Source organism: Phoenix dactylifera, unplaced genomic scaffold, assembly GCF_009389715.1.
Source record: "Phoenix dactylifera cultivar Barhee BC4 unplaced genomic scaffold, palm_55x_up_171113_PBpolish2nd_filt_p 000509F, whole genome shotgun sequence".
Classification (NCBI taxonomy): Eukaryota; Viridiplantae; Streptophyta; class Magnoliopsida; order Arecales; family Arecaceae; genus Phoenix; species Phoenix dactylifera.
In genome coordinates, this window is record NW_024067923.1 from 117835 (window position 1) to 138374 (window position 20540).

Genomic DNA, 20540 nt, shown 5'->3' on the forward strand with positions numbered 1-20540 from the left:
CCTTGAGATGAGTTCTATAAAGGTTGTCTTATCTCATACCTTGAGTCTTATGAAAATAAGCTGAAACTTATAGAAAACATATTTTTGAGATTGACAATTTTATTGAACAATATCTTAAAATTCTAAACTCTTAAATGGAATGATCAATTAAGGGGGAGAAAGAAAATTTTTATGATACACCTTGAGGCATGTTAATTGGTTAATATATCTTCTGCACAAATCATGAACAAAATTGCAATTCAAATAGTTGATCTTAAGAGCCTCTAATTTAATAAAAAAAAGGGGAGAATAACGTGTTAAATTTTCTTGAGTATCTCGTAGAAAATCTATTTTGGAATTCACTAATGAGTCCTAATTGGCTTGCTCTTTAGAACTTCAATATTGTGCCAATTCATATTTTTATATATGTATCAAATCGTGCTTTCTTTGAATATCATTCGTGGTACTTCTTGAATTAACTTAAGAAAGATTCCACCTACACTTGATTAGAAAACTATCTGTGGTATCAAATTAGAAAACTTCTTAAAATCACATTCGATGTGTTCTGCTCTGAAATTATCTTAATTGTCTCTGATCTATGCTCATTAATCTGATTCTAATATTATTGCCTTGAGTTATATGATTCATATCCTTGCAATAATTTGACTTGCAAATCAGAGTACAATAAGGAAAAGAAATATATGAGCATTCTGATCTTTGTGCTTAATGTTTCACTATCTTTTTGATGTTGTCAAAAAGGGGGAGAAATATCTAAGTATATGCTCATAATGCCTTTATGCTTTGAATTGAATACAAATCAGCTTAAATTGAAATATGTTGATTGTGTTAAGCTGATTAAATCTAAAGCATTATCATGAAGTATGTTTTTTAAATATATATGTTTTCTACTTCATGCAACTTAGCTATGTATTACTTCTAGAAAATAATATCTTTTATATTGCATATACTCCAAGTTTTGTCATCATCAAAAAGGGGGAGATTGATGACCCAAAGATTGATTCATAGATTGATTTTGATGATCACAAAACCTTGAAGTATAGATACTAATGTTTATGTTGCAAGGAGAAAGATATTTATTTTGCAAGGAACATAGCAAGTTGGGAGAACACAAGAAGGCCTCCAAAGCTCTCAAGTTGGAAGAAAGCTACAATTTATTGGCCCAAGCTTAAAGTTCAAAGGATTCAAATTGGAGGAGTAAAATCAAAGGAAAAATTCAAAAGAATAGTCTTCGAGTCGACTCCTGAGGAATTCGAGTCGACTCCGATGTTCACCGAGTCGACTCCAGGGTAGTATGAGTCGACTCCTAGGAGTCACAGGCAGAAAAGTCAGAGAGCAGTTTTCGGGTCTGAAATTCGAGTCAACTCCAGTGGAACACGAGTCGACTCCGATGGTTGGCAGGTCGACTCCAAAGAAAGCAAGAGTCGACTCTCAGCGGTACATAAAGAAAAAGTCAGAGGGCAGTTTCTGGACTCTGAGATTCGAGTCGACTCCCGCATTGCACGAGTCGACTCCGAGACACCGCGACCCCAAAGACAGACAGAAAACCATGTTACTGCCTCTGAGATTCGAGTCGACTCCCAGACAGCTCGAGTCGACTCCAAGACAAGCTTCACGTCAAAAGGCAGAAGACCAACTTTCGGAAACTGAGAGCCGAGTCGACTCCAAGGAAGTTCGAGTCGACTCCAAGACTGGACGAGCCAAAAGACAGAGGATCGAGAGTTCGGGCTCTGAGATTCGAGTCGACTCCGAGGACAGTCGAGTCGACTCGAGTGGATCAAATTCAAAATTGGATCCACGGACTTCAGTGGATGAGCCGACTCCGAAATTGCCAAGTCAGCTCCAGAAGTTGGCGAGTCGACTCCAGGTTAAGTCGAGTCGACTCCCAGTCGAGACAAGCACATTAATTCAAATTTGGAACAGTGGCCGAGTCGTCTCCGGTAAAACACGAGCCGACTCCTGCAACAGGCGAGCCGACTCCTGATCGCGCGAGTCGACTCCGATCCCAACGGTAACATTATCAGGAAATGCAGACTGTGTCCAACGGCTCTTTTTCTTGTCTCTAACGGCTATATTCTTGTTTCCACGCCATCTAAAGCTATAAAAACAAGAAGAGAGCTAGGGGAGAACTCATGGAAGTGGGAGAGATCATCTAGGAAAGAGATCTCAAAGAGATTACAAAGAAAATCTCCCATAAGCACAAAAGGGCCATCCAAAGCGAAATAGAGAGAAGAAGAGCATCCAAGAGAATCCCAAAGCTTCCTCTCCATCCGTGTGCTGCCTCAGTGATCCTCTACCTCGTGCCAAATCAAAAGAGGGTCAAGTAAAGAAGAAGCCGAGCTCCTCCATCTTCAAAACTCGTTTGAGGGCTTCTCTTTACTCTATTTGTTTATATTGCTACATTTGCTTGTTTAAGAAGCTTTGATTTGTTTTAAACTTTGTTTCTAATATCTTGTAACTTGATTCAATCAAGGGATTGAATCAAGGGGTTAAGATTTGTTGGTGAGCCAAAGGGAAAACCAACGGTGAGAGGTTTGTTGGTGAGCCCAGGTCAAAACCAACGGTGTAAGGGTTTGATTGTGATCCCGGAAAAACAATCGGGGAGGTTCTAGTCGGTGAGCCTGGGAAAACCGACCGAGTTCGTTGTGACCTCGTAAAACAACAAGTTGGGTTGTGAGCTTGTAAAACAACCGGCTGTAATCTGTAGGATTATAGTGAAATTCCCAAGAGGTCTTGGGGAGTGGATGTAGGTGCTGGGGTGCACCGAACCACTATATGTCTTTTGTGTTTGTAATGCCTCTTGTTATAGTCTAACTAACACACTTATTTACTTAGATAAATTGCTTGCTTAATTCTTATCTGCACATCCTTTAGTTGCAAGCATATTTAATCAAGTCGAAGTTTATACATCATACCCTTGCTAAGTTTAACTTTCACTGTGCATCTATACAACTTAGCATAGTTAATCAAAAAGTTTTAGAAGTAGCATAAAAGTTTTAAAAGACCCAATTCACCCCCCCCCCCTCTTGGGTTGTATCTACTGGGCAACACAAACTTTCCTACAATACTTTCCAGATTGAAAAAAGAAATAGGGAATCTATCATAATTTTTTCATGCCTTATCTTTACATCATGTATCTTTTACGAGGTTTATCAACAAATTTTTCTCCAGAATACATTCGGAAGGAGACCCTATTACCCCTTGATTTTACACCCTCAAGACAAAAACATCCTTTTCACAAACTTTATTCTGCTAATTTTAAATACATCACCGGAGCCAAAAGAAAAACTGTAAGAATTGCACATAGAATTAAGCAAAAGAATCATATTGGAATAAACCCCAACCCAAAGAATCACATAAACAAATGTCATATAAAATAGGAACAGGCCAACAAATGACAAACAATTGCCATAGCACATACTTCAAGAATGTGGACAATGCAATAATTCAATATTTCATATATGAGCCCACAATGTATAAACAAAAGCATACCATTCTTTGACTACAAACACCTACACCATGCAATAGTCTCATGCAAACCAAACTCCATGCAATAATCATGTGCAATAATGACAAATCCAGGCAACCATAACAATACAAATGCATTCAAAAGAAGCAGAATCAACCTATATAGGCTGTCTAATATATTTTGTTTCAATTTTTGAACATCAAAGAAGATTTCTTTAAGTTCGCACATAATAACATTACGTCTAGCTACGGTTACAATATGAAACATCAAGCAAAAATATGCAAGCAAAAAACCTCAATATTAGAAATTCTAATTTCAAAATATCACAAGCATACCTAATCAAGCATAATTTTTTTTTTAATCTGATATGACTGAAATAAATACAAATAAAATACGAAGCAAAACTCGAAGAAAAAGTCAAACATTGCAGCATTTTTCAGTCAAATAGTCAACTTCGAAATGATTAAAGTACCTGATATAATCACATATTCCTTGAAGCAAATTGCATACTGTAGAGAGAAATTAGAGCGAAATAGGGAATGAAAGTTTGAGTGAGAGAGACCGACTTACTAGGGAATGAGAGTTTGAGTGAGAGAGACTGACTTACTAGGGAATGAAAGGGACTTTGATCCTTTTTTTTTTTCTTCTCAAAAGCATATGCAGCTTACATGCTAGGGGTGGGCGCGTATTTTTGGTTCCGGGACCCAACTTTTGCACATCAGCTGCCACAAGGACAACTCCAGCGAGCTATGATTGGAATTGGGTGAATTTTGGATCTTTTTGAGCAACGTAGAAAAGGCAAGGTTGATATTGCAATAATTTAAAATATATTTGTAACTCAATACAAAATGCAAGAGGTATTTTTGTTTAGCCTTTTTTTTTTATTTTGTTTATGCATCGGATCGGTAATAAGTATTTTTCATTTTATGGTGGCATTTAGTGATCCAAATGGGATCACTGAGATGATCTTAAAAAACCGGTGATCCTTATTCCGAGATAATATGATCTCTAATAATTTAAGATAACCATATTTTGTATGATATGTTTTAGTGATTAAGAATTTCTAGGTATCCGCAAGTAATCTATTTGGTATTTCATATAAATCCAAGAACACTCACTATATACCAAAACTATTCTTGATATATTCCATAAAAATATATTTATTAATCATATAAAATGTATTATAATAAAATATTAATATATTGACTAATATATTAATTGTTAATATATTTCATAAAAATATATTTATTAGTCCTACAAATTATTAATCCTATAAAGATATATTGATTGTTATTATAGAATTAATATTTTTAAATATAGTGATAATACATTATTTTTAATCCTAATAATTATTTTGATTAAAAAATACCATAAATAGAAGTAATATATTAAATACTTTGATTATATGAATATAAAGTACAATAATATATTTTTACTATAATTTAAAATTGTCATTTAATAGTAATATAACAAAAATATGATTAATAATATACTATAATATATATCATAAATATAATATAGTTTTATATAAAATTAATACAATATATTGATTATAAATTAATATATTATTTTTTTTTTGCTGGGTCAAGGGATAGTTTTGTTAGTTTTTAACTCAAGCTTACCATCCTGTGGTGATCTAGGATTCGCAATTTTAGAGATAGATATTAACATGATTTAAAATTTCTGCTAAAAACGTAATGATCCTATTGTCTCCATCCATATCATCTTTTGCGCATGGGGTAGGAAAAATTTGGAACTAAAGCTGCAAATAAGTCGGGTTGACTCGTGACCCAACCCGTTTATACCCGACCGAACTCATTTTGGATGAGTTGTGGGGTGGGTTCGGATTCTAAAATTCGACCCGTTCCATTTTTCGAGTTCAGACCCAATCTGACTCGATCTGACCTATTTGAAGTTTAGATAATTTTGCGTTTTCAATCATACGATCCGACCTAATCTGATTCGACCCGAATTTGTAAAATTATTTAGGCTCACGGACCGCAACCTGCGGGGGCGCAAATAAGTTCTAAAGTCATGAATGGATTAATCCGAACCGGATCTGAGAGATCCAAACTGGATCTAAATTTTTTAAGTTAGGTTTGGGTTATATATGGACTGGATTTGACTTGAATGATCTGTTGGTTCAAAAATTATTATGGTGGATTCGATTTGATCCGACGGTCTTCTATCGTCCAAAATTAAAATTTCAACAGAATAATCCGACCCGTCCAGTACGAAAACCAAGTGGATCAGGAGACGTTCGACTCCAACCCTCGACTCTCTCTCTCTCCATCCATACAAGTAGGGTAGAGACGAAGGGGCGTGATTTGTACTCGCCATAATCTTTCGCTCCGGACGCGATTATTGTAGGTCAGAGCCTTCCCTTCCCACTCTGTCCTCCTTCCCTTCCCACTCTCTCCTCTCACCTTCGATCTATTTCGTTGCAATACTTTTTCTTATTTAGGTTTCTTTCATCTACGATGTCTGAGATGGCTTGAAAGATCCCACCTTTCGTCTTCTCCACGCTATTTTCTAACCGGATTTCTGAAATTTATTGTTTTGTTTCGATTTCACGCGGCGTCCGCGTCCAATTCTCATCAAGAAAAAGCTTTTTCGGTCTTTGATTTTTTGAAGATTTGGGACAGAAAGAGAGATTATTCTTTTTAGAAGCTGTTCAAAGAGAAATTTTCGTCATCTGGAAGCCATCTGTTGTCTAGGTTTTTTATATGTTTTCCTCTTTTCAATTTCAGGTGCGAAGATAAGTGAATTTATTGTTATTCGATCTGTACATGCCCTGTAAGCTCTATCTATCGATGTCCGGAACAAATTCAATATTGACAAGCTGTTCGAATGGCTAAAGATTCTATCTTTCATTCAAATCCTCGTGCTGTCCATGTCTTAAGATGTTGGAGATTTCGGTCTCCAATTGTTCCCTTTGATATACATAAATATTTTTCTAACTTTTTTCTCATCTACTCTCTTCTATGATATACTGTAAGATAATGCCATTGAGAAATTGGCTCCAATGGCATCAAAAATCCCAACTTTCTTTCTCTCCAAGCGGCTTCCGATCCAGTCTTCTTTAAAAACTTTTCGGTTTTATTCAATTTCCTGTGCTGCCTGTGTTCAAAATCCTCCAGAAATAGATAGAAGTACTCCAAATTCTGCTGAGTTTGAATCTGCGACCTGCTCTCTCAGGAACAGGCTCCACCCAGACAGGCTAATCCGTGTTTTGGATTCGACATTGGATTTGAACTTGGCTGTTAACATCTTCAAATGGGCATCCGTCCAGAAAAAATTCCAGCCGACACTGGAGATTTATACCCACATGATATTGAAGCTGGGTCTGGCAGGAAACCACCAAGAAATGGGGGATCTCTTGAAGGAGATGGTGAACTTGGAGCTTTCAAATTTAGAAGAGGCATTGGTTTCTATGATCTATTCGTTTTGCCGAAACCACATGCTAATAGAAGCTTTAAAGGTTTTTGAACATGCAAATTCGGTGAAGCGCATATTGTCGGTATCATCATGCAATGCTTTATTGGGCATTTTTGTCTCAAAAAGGGGAAATTTTCAGTCTGTGATGTTTGTCTATAAGGAAATGGTTAAAGCAGGGATTCTTCCTGATGTTGAAACATTGAATTACTTAATAAAGGCATTGTGTGAGTCTGGTCACTTAGAATTGGCGCTAAACCAGTTTCATAGAATGAGCAAGAAACAATGTGCTCCAAATAGTCAGACATTTGAGATACTCATCAGTGCTCTTTGTTCAAGCGGCAGAGTAGATGAATCGGTCAAGGTTTTGAATCAGATGTTGGACCTGGGCAGCAAACCCCATCATGACTTTTATGTTAGTATCATACCTCTATTTTGCAGGGTCAACAGATTCGAGGAAGGCATTAAGTTGTTTAGAATGATGAAAAATACAGGTCTTCAGCTTGAGGTCCATCTGTACAGTATTTTAGTTCTATCTTTATGTGAAAATCAACATTTGGATGATGCAGTTGAGCTTTTTGAAGATATGTTAGCATCAGGCTTCGCTCCTGTGACTAGTCTGTATGTGGATATTGTGAATGGGTATTGCAAATTAGGGAACCTGGACGAAGCTATGACCTTCTTGGATGGAAACAATACCTTGGAAATCGAACCTTATAATGCCTTGCTCAAAGGTTATTGTAGTGAGGGCAGGTTTCTGGAGGCAATTATATATCTTAGAAAGAAGGCAGATCAGGGACTAACTGACAGTATGTCTTGGAATATCATTATAAGGGGCCTTTGTGAGAATGAGAATGTTGGAAAAGCGTTTGAAGTTATTGGTAGAATGATTGTCTCTTCTTACATGCTTGATCAGGCTACTTATTCTGCAATTATAATTGGGTATTGTAAGATGGGTTCATGCGAGAATGCTTTAGATATGTTCAGACTGGCCTGTGTCAATAACATGACTTTGGATTCAGAATCTTGCTCAGAATTGATTGAGGGTTTGTGTCATGTAAAACAAGTACAGGAGGCCACAGAAGTGTTTTACTATATTACTAACAAAGGCCTCAGTCTCACCACTAACTTACTCAATGTGTTGATCCAAGAAATTTGTCATGCTGGAAAGGTGCATGAAGCTATCGGACTTCGTTCGCTTGCAGTTCATAAGGGTACTTATTGTATTCCAGATACATACGCCATTATTTTGCTTGCATTGTTGGATCTGAACAAAGAAAAGAATATATTAGTATTCCTTTCACAAATGTTGGTGGAAGGCCATAGTCTAAATGCAAGAATATACTGTATTCTTATACGTGGCTTGTGTACCGACAGCACAATGACTGTGGCCACTCTTTTATTCAATCAAATGATTCGTGATGGATTTATTCCTGATTCCAAAACATTTGAAACTTTAGTGTTCAGTATGGCAAAATTCTCTCAATTGCATATAGTGGTGCATAGCTTAGAAAAAATAATTAATGAAAACAGACTAGTTAGTCCCACAGTATGTAACATGATCATCCATGGCCTCTTGAAAGAGGGCCACAGACATGAGGCTTGTAAGTTTCTGGACCGGATAATAGAGATGGGTTGCGTTCCAGATGCTGATACACATGGATTGTTGGTTGGAAGTTTCAATGTAGAAGAAAGGGATGGAACTACTGGGGTATCTGAAGCTCTTAAGAATGACAACGTGAGCAACATATTGGCCGAAGGTCTGAACAAATATAATGAGCACATGGTTGAAGAATAATGTAACAATATGCTGAAGTGTCATAGCTGCATGATGATTGATGTGCATGAGCTCTCATTCGAGTTCCAAGTGCTTCATCTCATCTGGGGAGATTCCTCATGTGGAGGGCTTGACCATCCATTATCTTTAGAAGCTGCAAAAGGAAGCAGCTTTCCATGGAGACTGCCCTTATCCTTTGTATCATCATGGAAGGTGCCATTCATGGTAATGAGTCTAGGTAAAGGTTTACTTATCGTTAGATGCACCTTATTTAACAAGTTAGTGTTTGAAGCTTTCTTCTCCCTTTATGCATGCTGCCAATTTGTCTTTATTTATGAGACTTTAGGTATAATTCTGTCTCAACAAATTCTCATTTCTAACGTATGCATTCCGCATTTGTCAGGTCTAACTAAACCTTTCTGCTATATGACTTTCTTGAATTTGGTACTTTAATGCCTTAGGCACCTGTCATACTCTTTTCCAATCTTTTACATCATAAAACACATTACTAGAAAGTTAGTAGGTTATTCATTTTGAATTAATCTCAAAAAACTTGTTAATTCTGCCATACAGTTCATAACTTGAGATAGTCTAGCTGCCAGCTGGATTATGTCTATGAATACCTTGCTTCACTTGTAGGACCACATAGCTTACCAAGTGATCATGGAAGATGAGAATTCATCCAAAATAGTTAGAAATTATCTAATGGTAGAACATGGAATTGAGTACTGTACTATAAACAAGGTCAAGATGGGTAACAGCCAAAAATCACATGAAACAACCATTTCTATAAGCCTTACTCCAACTAATTCTTTTGGCTAAATATGTGACATTAAAATAAAGAAATATTGCCATAACAAATAAGAATAGGGTGTGCGAAACTGTAAATCATAATCATGCACGCCAAAGTTAACAAAAATAGTGTCATATAAAAATAAAAGAACAACTAATGGTTAGTAGCAGTTGGTGTGGATCTGCATTCAATACAGTGTAGTATCATGGAGACCAACTGAATCAAGAAGTGAACATCTAGCTGGTTATATTTTTATTCTATAAAAGATAGTCATGTACTTTTCAGAATGGTTAGGGGCTTTTTGCAGAAGTATCATCCTTTCAAATTATCAGTGATGTAGGGATAAAACAATGTGTATGCCAAATGATTTGTCAAGACATGGCTGAAAGTTATTATAAAGTTGAAGCCATCTTCCCTTTCAATCTCTATTTTGGGCAGCATAGTTTGCTCTTAAAAGGATCTGTGATGCCATGACATGCCTCTAGATCTGATACTTGACAGTTCTTTTATGTGCTGCATTGTGATGTTATATCAGGGACTATTGCAACGGGACAGATAAGAATGTAATTTACTACCCTGGTATTTGAAGAAATTTTATAGACAAGAAGACTCAGAATTAAGAGGCCATTTAGGGAAACAGATATTTTTGCAATGCACAGATAAAATTTGGACAAAATAAAAAGTCAATGTTGGAAAACCGTGCATGCTGCAGAAAATTAAAATCGCAGCGGAAGATGCATGCACGGTCATTCATCTCATGAACGAATTAAAGACCGTTCGTAGATAGATTAAGATTAAAACTTTAGAGGAAAAAGATCGTATCTTTACCTTGTGCGGGTAGATTTTCACTGCAATCTGATGATCGTGGTAATCTTGAAAGCGTTCGCTTGAAGCCGCACATGCGTCCGGCTTCTACGGATATATACACGAGGAAGAAGACCAATCCAAATGCCTAGATCTCACCGGGGTGCTAGCTTCCTTGCAGAAATCACCTTTGATGGTTGAAGCCCTCTCTTTATCAATCAACTCTTTGATTGTTTTGAGAGGAAGAAGAAGGATGAAGGGAGAAAGAGGAGGCCACACCCAAGAGAAGGGAAGAAAGGCCGCGCGCACCCTTTTTATTTTTTTCTTTCTTTTTCTTGCGGTCCAGATTTGCCCCCAAAGCCTCCTAGGGCTTCCTCTCACGCACACCCAAAAAAAATCCTAAAATAAAAATAAAATAAATTAATGAGGGGCGCATGCCCCTCCTTTTATTTTGTGCGTGAATCCTCCTCCAAGGAGGATTAGGTGACCCAACGTATTTGGACTCTTAATCCTTATCTAATAAGGAGTCCTATTGCAATTTGGATTCTTCATCCTTATCTAATAAGGAGTCTTATTGCAATTAGGATTCTTCATCAATTAAGATTTTCTAGTCCTAATCTAATTAGGACTCTAGGAGTCCTACTCCAAGTAGGACTCTTAAACCTTATCTAATAAGGTCAAGCTCAATTTAATTAAATCCAATTGATTCAATCAAATTGCAATCCAATTGCAATTATTCATTTTTCAACTCACTAACTCTTAGTGGGTTAAACTAATTATCAATTAAATTGATAATCTTGATCTATTGTGATTATAAATCACAATCCAACCATCAGATCGGTCATAACCTCTAATATGTGTGATCTCATAGGTTCTATTCTGTCTGATAGTGAGATATATTGTGATCCCTATCATAATATCATTAAAAACCTTTTTCAATGGGTTGGAACAATTCCAACTTATCTCATCAGAGATCATTGACCATAAAGATAATTCCTGTGAGTCTCACCATTCACTAGTGACACCTAGCAACATGTAGTGGCAACCCAGTAGAATAGAATAAGATGAACCGTTAGGTGTAGTTTTCGTATGATACAGTTCTTCTATCGTGGATCCCTACAAGATAGAGGTTATGAATAACTCGTCAAATCCCATCGTCTGTCATATGTCAAGATTTATTCGACTTTTGTTCGAGAGCGGAAAACTCCTTTTCCACTGTAAATAGTGCCCTGGCCGAGATCTTTCGAACCTAGTCTCATAAATCACATAGGACTACTCCTTATCTACCAAGGTCGATACATTCTATATAGGTGCACACCCTACTTCTATAGTGAACCTACTGCAGCTAATCTGCACCACAAGGATCTATATGGCTAGAGACTATGTATATGTGCAGTCAAACTACAGCAATCTCACTGTGAATAGCTAAAGCATCGCAGGTCAAAGGACCAGTCATACTAATGCAGCATCAAGTAAGTCACTGACGAGTGGATAGACATCAAAGTAACTTCTTGCTTTGGTCACGCTCAGTATTCTTGTTCTCTAACAAGCATCTGCACTATCACTCCAGTGTCTTTACACTGTGGATTTGAGACTCGTCCAGGAATAGGGCGGCTTATGATTTGAGACTCATCCAAAAGAAAAGCGATCTGTGCACTAATCTCATCGGATCAATCACCGTCCTCGTGATGATCCATCGATCAGGAACATTTAGGAATTAATCACCAATGACACGTGGCTCAAATTCTCAACTCTTGAGAACATGTATCATCATCTTATTAATTTCTTGGACGATTCATGGACACATACACAACATGAATGAAAAATATACCCAATATTATTAAATAATAACAAAGTCAAGTACAAAACTATGTCCCAGAATAAATAATTTATCAGGCAGATTGGCTTTTAGGGCATACATCTAACAGTCAAATGGCGGTTACTTTCGAGGTCTTATCATTACCTCCTGCACGTTATGAAGTCAAAGTCTAAATTCTTGCTAATTCTATGTTCCGCACGATGTACAAGCAGCTACAATTGGAAAACATAGAAAGGGCATGTTTGGTATTACTTAAGAATTGTTTCTGTATCTTGTAAAGCAAAAAGCACTTCTCAGAAGAAAATAAATTGTTGGTACCATCATTTAAAGAGAAGAAAAGTCAAAAAAAGCTCTTTTAGGAGAAGATAGAAAATCTTATCTTACATCTTTTTCTAAAGCAGAAGCAACACCAAACATGCCAGCAATTTTACTAATGGTCGTTTAAAGAGGGGATATTGTGAGGATCCGTGCGGGCATGTGTTTAGTCCCACATCGGTTATCTGCTGGGTAGATCTTGGGTATTTATACAGGGTTAAGGAACCCAAATAATAACTTTCGGCGAGCCATTTTGGGTGAAGGACGCTTGCGTGAAGCCCCAGAATCGGACAATATCTGGCAGGGGAGCCCCGTGTTCCCCCCTCATGTGGCCCCCATGTGGGCACTAGGTGCTTCACATGCCTCGCAGAGGCGGGGGCGTGACATTTGGTATCAGAGCCGAGGACGGCTCTTATCCGATGGTGGGAAGAGTGTGAGGCCCAATAGTCCCACATCGGAAAGACTCGTTCTAGAGCCTGGGCATATGAGGCGGGTGTCTCCTAATCCTGCAGACGCGTTTTGGGTGGAAAACAAAACCGGGGAGGGGTGAAGGACGCTTGCGTGAAGCCCCAGAACCGGACAATATCTGGCAGGGGAGCCCCGTGTTCCCCCCTCATGTGGCCCCCACGTGGGCACTAGGTGCCTCACGTGCCTCGCAGAGGCGGGGGCGTGATAGATATACTCCACTGAAAAGACTTCCATTTTTATTTTTATTCATCACTATTTTACTTCAAAAATGGAGAGCCAATAATGCTATCTATTGTTTTCCTTAGAAAATTCCAATGCATCTATGTTGCCTCATCATATACAAAGCGAAGAAATAGAAATGCTAATGCTGACCCTCACATGCTATTTGGTGGAGAAAATGAGGGGAAAAATGATAGCTAGTGTGTTCTATGCTGAATGAATGGTAATCACTGAACAAGAGTTCTTTGCAACTCCAGTCCAGGGCTACAACTGGGACGTGGTATAATTTTTTCCTTGACACAGGAAAATATGAACTCCGCCCAGTGAATTCTTAAATAGGTTTCACATGAAATTTTTAACTTCTTTCTCATCCAAGATTTGAAAACCATATTCAATGTATCCATCTATTTGTCTCTGAAAGAAATAATGCAATATAGTGACCATCACATGCAAGCATTTGGCACCTGCAGCAGTGAAGAATCTCATTTATTGATTTACAATGGTTCAAAGACCTATTATGTTACAGTGTAAGAGTCTCCATGATGGTTGGTTTGATTGTTCATATATTGTTGTCCTGTATCTCATTCGGAATCATCAGGATGCCATGAAAAAATGGAAGGCTCAAAAATTCATGATATTTTTCATATAAACAACAGGAATGCTTAAGATCCTGTCTGCCTGTATTATTTTGCTTTTCTTTAGTTTTGTGAACTTGGTAATCATGAAACCATCACCTGAAAATTGGTTGCTTCATGCGGATCTCCTTGTATGTGTCATCAGTCATTTGCTTTATCAAGCAGCACTGAATGTAGCAGTCATAACATATTCTTTTCCTTTCTTTTATTTTCATCATTTTTGACATGCTTACAGTACAGGAATTGCATCATAGTACCTTCCCCACCACTTGCTGGACATAAACCTACATATCATGGTGGTTGCTTGGATAGCGCTCTTTGATGGATGGATCATGTCATGGAGAAGGTGTCTTTGGCAGTCAGATTCAAGAAAAAATTGCCAGGTAGGAGGATTGTCGTAGCAGGTTTCAACTGTAACCATTTTTTTTATTGTAAACTCAAATAATTTTTCCTTCCCCCCTGCTTCCAGTAACCTGGTGTACCAGATGTTGAGAGAACAGAAAGGTAATGGAAGAGGTGCAACTCGAGATATACCAAAAGCTTTACATCCATGGAGATCGAAATAAAAACTTTACATCCATGGGGTTATTTTGTTTATTTGTTCTCCCGAGCCAACTCTCTTCTGTTCACCTAGTAGCCATGCTAGTTTTGCATGCGTTGTCCAAAACTTGCTTGGCTCAGTTCTCACGTTGGCAGCAATTAGTGGAGTTGATTCCATTGCTCATAAAGTAGATTTAGTCCCACATCTAGTATGATGGAGATTAGACCAGAGGCCTGAGAGGATAAACAGAGAGGCTTAGACAACTAGAAGTCATAGTTCCCTGTGTGGGAGACTGGACATCATAATTTGTGGCAGCTTCCATTTCCAAATTTTAAGTATTTTGTTTATCGCGCACTTGTTGGTCATGGGTGGGCTTTTGATGAAATTTACTATTGAAGATGTTCTCTTTATTTCGCTCTATATCCACCATCTGTTTCCATCTCTATTATAAATTGTCTGTTTCTATCTCTGTTATAAATTGTGAGACATTTATTTGTCATTCATTCAATCTTATTATCTATGCTAAGCAGGATTTGCTGTCCGAACTCCAAAATCACAACTTAAAGAATATATGTTTTTTTATTATTATTTGGTATGTCTGATACATGTGATTCATTCAAGAGTATGTCATGGACCTTTACTTTAATAAGTTTTTGTTGTAATAGTGAAAATGTGAGGAAATAACTGGATGTGAAAGGAGAAAAGATACTATAGCTCTTTACTCTTAACAGGTATGATGGTAAATTTTTGAGTTGGCTATTATTAGTGGTTTTGGAATGGGTAGTTGGCAATGGCCTGTTCCTTGAAACATGCCATTTAGAAATGAATTGGGACTTATCCCTATGGTCATATCCCTGTGCTTAGTAACCAGGGCTTTTGAGTTAGATTCTTGGATAATGCATTCATAAGTATTTGAGTCCAGATTATTATATTGAAGTTGGGTCCCCTACATTTTTTTTCGAAAAAAAAGCTGTCCTTGAATTGCGTTGAATTGGGTTCTTTAAAGATTAAGCTACTTAAAATTATCTTGATGAAGGGTAACTTAACTTTAAGCTACAGCAATTAGAGCAAATATGAAAAGCTGTGAAGGAAATAATAAGGCACAATGCAAACACACAAGTTTTATAGTGGTTCGGAGCTAATCCTTACTCCTACGTCCACTCCCCAAGTTTCACTTGAAAATTCACTATAATCCTTAGATTACAACTCAGTTGTTTTACGAGATCACAGCTCAACTCGTTGTTTTGCCGGGGTCACAACGAACCCAGTTGGTTTTCTCTGGATCACCAACTAGAACCAACCCCAACCAACCTTAGTTGTACACAGTTTGGGCTTGGACAAGGCCTTAACCCCTTGATTTCTGGACTTGGACAAGGCTTTAACCCCTTGATTCAATCTTCCAATCAAATCAAGTTGCAAGATAATGAAAGAATGTTTAGAATAGTTACAAGCTTTTTAAACTAAGCAGATAAAACAATTATAAATATGAAATGGGAGAAGAAGCCTGGAATGAAGGCAGCTGTAAAGCTTGGCTTCTTTCTCTCTTGATCCTCCTCAGATGGCTGGAAAAGCTTGAGGATCAGATGCCTTGAAAGTTGAGAAGAAAGTAGAGATTTCTTTTAGAAGCACTTCTTCTCTTTTGACTTGAAATCTCACTTCAAAGCTCAAGAATGATTTTTCTCTTTTAATGCGCTTTAATGAGGATTCACTTGGTTGTTGAAGAATAATAAAGAATGCCTTCTTATACTCTATTTTCACAAAACTAGTCGTTAGAGATTGAAAACTAGCCGGTCCCCTTTCTGAATTTCTGACAATATAGCCGTTGGCGTCTCAGCAGATTTGGAGTCGACTCGAGCATTTTGGGAGTTGGCTCACCTGAGGTAGGAGACGTCTCGCGCCTATGGGGGTCGGCTTGCGATCGGCCTCTTCAAAAAGTTGCTTTCTGTTCTTTTTGCGGGAGTCGGCTCGTGACACCCTGGAGTCGACTCGCGCTCTTGCCTGACTTTCTGTCTTTCTGCGGGGAGTCGGCTCGTATCAGACTTGAGTCGACTTGTGCTCTGGCTCTTTGAAACTGGGTTTCTATCTTTCTGAGAAGAGTCGACTCGAAACATACTTGAGTCAACTCGTGCTCTGGCTTTCTGAAACTGGATTTCTGTCTTTCTGAGAAAAGTCGACTTGAAACATACTGGAGTCGACTTGCGCTCTGATTCCTTACTTCTCGAGACGACTCGGGTGCAGCTGGAGACGACTCGGGCTCTGGCACGTTTAATACAGTTTTCTGTTCTATAGTGAGAGTCGACTCGTCTCAGTCAAGAGTCGACTTGAAGATGTGCCAGTTCAATTTCTATGTGCCAGAGATGTCTCGTCTACGGTGAGAGACGTCTCGTGCTCTGTTCATTGGTAACTGTCCATTTTTAAGTGTTCAACTTGTCTTAAATCCTTTGAACCTTTTTCTAATGAATTCTTCTTAAGTTTTTTATATAATTTCTCCTGAAACACTCACTTAAGAACGTTAGTACAATAAGGAATATACTCAAGTGTTTTGGGCTCATCAAAATCAAATAGGGGATCAAACACAATTGATCAACAAATTGCAAGATATGGCATCTAAAAATCTGTTGTTCTTGTAGCAAGCATTAGATTCCACTTGATTGAATTTGCTTTTTCATAGTATACCTAGTCTCAAAAGGAAGAGTCTCCAAATCCTTGGAATTTTTGTATTCTGTCAGAGAAGCTGGTTAGCTAACATTGAATAAAAAAAACCCTGTATAACCAACTACCGCTCTCAGAAAGCTTGTGAAAGTTATTTCTGATTCATTTATGCAACCAAACAAGCCCTTATTGTAATCAAAGTTTAAAAACAAACTTCCACTTATTTTATCTTTTGTAAATTAGTATCGAGCATTGCATAATGCATGGGAAGTAGATCAAATAGTTACATCCTTGCGGTTAGATATTTTGAATGATTTATATTAGATCTTGGGGGGTGCACTCTCTCTTGTTTATCTCATGAAAAACTAGTTAGGAGAAAGCTCAACTAAGCATTAAAATCGGTTGTTATTTTGCATTTGCTATACAGTAATGACAAGTCAGCAGTTTTACCCAAATATAAGATTACCACATCTTGTATTTGTTCAATGTATAGGAGGTATTGACATAGTGTCTATGCAGTAGAAGACAATTGAGATACATGTGCAAGTGCAGAAGGCACAGATTTTAATTTGCTGCATGGTTTGAGATAAAATGCTGAAGTCTGACATACCATTGCATGCGTGGAAGAGGGAAGCAAAAATAATTAAGAGATGAAGGAGATAAGCATAAGATATTTTTACAAACGTAACAATATTGAAAGCTAATCTATGCTAGCATACAGTAACTTTTAAAGATTTTTTCTGATCTGTTTTATTTATAATATATTAAGTATTTCATGTATAATGTCAACATTAATTTATTTCCCAATGTAATGTATTCCAACAAAACTTAGGGCTCATTTGGTTTGTGGGAAGAGAGGAGAGAAAAGTGTGGGTCAACGAAAAATAGAGAAATATCTTATGTTTAGTTAGAATTTTTAAAGAAGAGAGATGAGAAAGTAGTTTTTTTTTCACAAGTACTTTTATATTTTTATATAAAATATAGAATGAGTTTAGATCTTTTCTTTATTAAGTGCATTATAGATATTTTACTTAATATTTTTTTTAAAAAAATTAGATATTCAACCAAAGTACCAAATATAAGATATTCTGATATTCTGAAATGTACTATTTTTTTATGGTCAACTAAAAACACAAAAATTATTTTTTCAGGCTTCATATATCCAAAAATTGAAGAAAACATATTTCAATAAAAAAAAATTCTTCCTATGAACAAAATGGATCTAAAGTCTAAACTCATTTAGATCTCAACTGGCTAACCGAACCGGCCCTAAGCAGGTTTAAAAGAAATAAACCGGTGAATAGACCAGTTAAACCGAACCAGGTCCCGACAGAACAGCTTAGTCAAGTTGGCCAAGGAGGCCCACCCTACCAGCTCCTCCGCATTCGAGCGTCAAACCCGAGAGAGAGTCGTTTGAGACGGGAACCCAACCCTGAGAAGACGACCTTTCCGAAGTGAAAGAGAACAGGTACGGAAGGAAAATCCCTCAAAGCTCGACAAATATTCTTCCTAAATCTTTTTTCAATCCTCCCCCCGAATCCTCTCAAGAGCTCTGAAGCCCCCTCCCCTTCCTCCGTTCTCCCTCGATCTTGAAGTTTCGAAACGCTAATCTCGGATTCCGAAATCTTAATTTCCTATCTTGGGTTTTCTAGGGTTTTCTGAGGTCCGGATCCACTGCTCCGGCCAATGCCGCGGCAGCTATGACGATGAAGGCGGCGGTGACGACGCTGGGCCGGGACCCACCACCGCCACCTTGCCCCACCGGTTGCGGCGGCGACGGCTGCGATGCCCGGGACCCCTGGCCGCTCCACCACGTCCGCCACCGCACTGTCTTCTGCCGCCTTTGCACTTCTTGCGTCCTCAAGTACCACGCCGGATCCTTCTGTACCGTCTGCTTCAATCTCCTCGACGGGCCCCAGCCGGCGCCATCCGCCTTCGTCCGCTGCTCCCGGTGCCCCTCCATCGCCCACTTCGCCTGCCTTGCAGAAGCCGACCGCGCCTCCTCCTTCCTCTGCCCTAGCTGCTGCAACTCCGCTGGCTTCTCTTACTTTCTCGTCAGCAATGATGGACAGCAGCGATCGATTGATCTCACATCAGCTAAGGTTCTCGCCGCCGCGCGGCTGGCGGCGGCCTCCATGAGCAGGGCCGCGGTGGCTTCGAGGGCCGAGGTGGAGAGGAAGGTCAAGGAGGCGACTTTGGCAAGGAAGAGAGCGAGGGAGATGCTGGAGACGGTCTTCACACTCTCGAAGATTGAGATGGAGAGGAAGAAGAAGGAAGCTAATGAGGCCGCCGTGGTTCCCTTGCCAGAGGTGGTGGAGGCAAAGGAGAAGATACCAAAGCTGGGCAGCACGGTTGGCAGCCAATGTGGGGCAGAAGAGGGTGCAGAACAGGGATACTGATAGGTGGATGAAGTTCCAGGAACCGATGGCAATGGTGCCAAAGCCAGTTGAAGGTTTCATAGATGATAAAAGCAAGGTGTCTTCTTTAACTGGGATGCACAACCATGCTGATCATGTCGACATGAAGGGCAAGGTAGGGAGTTCACCACATACTGGAAATCATGTGGGCCAAATTGAGAGCAAGGATAGGGGATTTCTTTTAGGTTCTCCAACTGCTTTTCTTAAGGAGGAACGTGGGTAGATGCTGATGGTGGTCCTAGGTTGCCTCAAATCAACTCAAGGTGAAGACTTTAACTTTTTACATCTTATAATCTTGTGTTTCAAGAACACTCGGTATCTTGTGAATACCAAAAAAGAAAAGGTATAACCAATTATTCCATCTTTAGTATTACTAGTTCGATGATTGGAAACAAATGTTTCCTTTTTCCTTTTAAAAGCTCTTATTTGAGTATAAGCAAGTGTTTGGCATCTTTTGCAAATACGAGAAGTCATCTGGAAGTTTAAAATTGAGTCAGAGATGATACTTTTTGAATTCTGTTCTATGTTTAATTATTTGCACTTGTTGCAGATTCATCAATCTCTTGGACAAACTTCAGAGCCATATTCATGGGTTAGACGAACAAAGTGACTGCATTCGTGAGTTAGTTGTGCGAGTCTGTGTATGCTTTGATTTCAGTGCCTGATGGATGCCAGCAATCTTTTGGGATTGTTGAGAGCATTTTGTATTTGCTTCAACTTTTTTTTTGCTTAGTGAAGTGCCATCATTGGATCCAACTGTATCTTTCGATTGAACTAGAGTTTCCTAGCTGTGCCATTTGTCATTAGCTTCTATCTTTCATAGTAGGTCATGAATTTTCACCCCATGCCTAAAGCAAAGGGGACTCATGTTACTTTTACTTCTGTGACCCTCAAACTCCTATTTGCTTTTTATACTTGATGGCCCCATCAACAAGACTCTCGTGCAATTATGCAGGACCATTTATTTCATAGCTGGAAGGGATTTATTCTCTTAGGTTTATTATTTTTTTCTTTTTGATTTTCTATATCATTTTGTAGTGCAATGCTGAAGTTAACTAAAAGGATTGCTTCTACAAAACCATCATTTTTGTAATTCTACTTGTGTAATCGCTTTGTCAGTTTAAACTCAAAAAGGTGTCTTAGGAAGTTAATACACACTATGTTATGAGTATTTGTGGTTGTGTTAGTAGTTTAGAGCT

The 20540-nt window shown here is 38.4% G+C and overlaps 2 protein-coding genes across 8 annotated transcripts; both read left to right on the plus strand.

Annotated features, from left to right (window-relative positions):
• Positions 1-5751: 5751 nt before the first annotated feature.
• On the plus strand, positions 5752-20097 carry LOC120106258 (pentatricopeptide repeat-containing protein At2g17140-like). Of its 7 annotated transcripts, XM_039119225.1 has the most exons (4): positions 5752-5836; positions 6665-8916; positions 13967-14114; positions 14201-14860. In XM_039119225.1, exon 2 carries the CDS (start codon positions 6795-6797, stop codon positions 8697-8699), a length of 1905 nt encoding a protein of 634 aa, XP_038975153.1. In that variant the 5' UTR covers positions 5752-5836; positions 6665-6794; the 3' UTR covers positions 8700-8916; positions 13967-14114; positions 14201-14860. The 7 variants fall into 7 exon arrangements, 6 of the variants coding, with proteins under 6 accessions (XP_038975153.1, XP_038975151.1, XP_038975148.1 ...); XM_039119223.1 differs by lacking the exons at positions 5752-5836; positions 14201-14860 and adding an exon at positions 19892-20097 and having other exon boundaries at positions 6075-8916; XM_039119220.1 differs by lacking the exon at positions 5752-5836 and having other exon boundaries at positions 6075-8916.
• LOC120106259 lies at positions 18625-19205 on the plus strand. Its single transcript, XM_039119226.1, has 2 exons — positions 18625-19104; positions 19188-19205. The coding sequence occupies exons 1-2, from the start codon at positions 18625-18627 to the stop codon at positions 19203-19205; spliced, it is 498 nt and encodes a 165-aa protein (XP_038975154.1).
• Positions 20098-20540: the final 443 nt, after the last annotated feature.

Excerpts from the sequence above, each read along its gene's own strand:
- LOC120106258 (XM_039119223.1), top strand. The coding sequence starts at position 6,492 with ATGGCATCAAAAATCCCAACTTTCTTTCTCTCCAAGCGGCTTCCGATC.
- LOC120106259 (XM_039119226.1), top strand. The coding sequence starts at position 18,625 with ATGACGATGAAGGCGGCGGTGACGACGCTGGGCCGGGACCCACCACCG.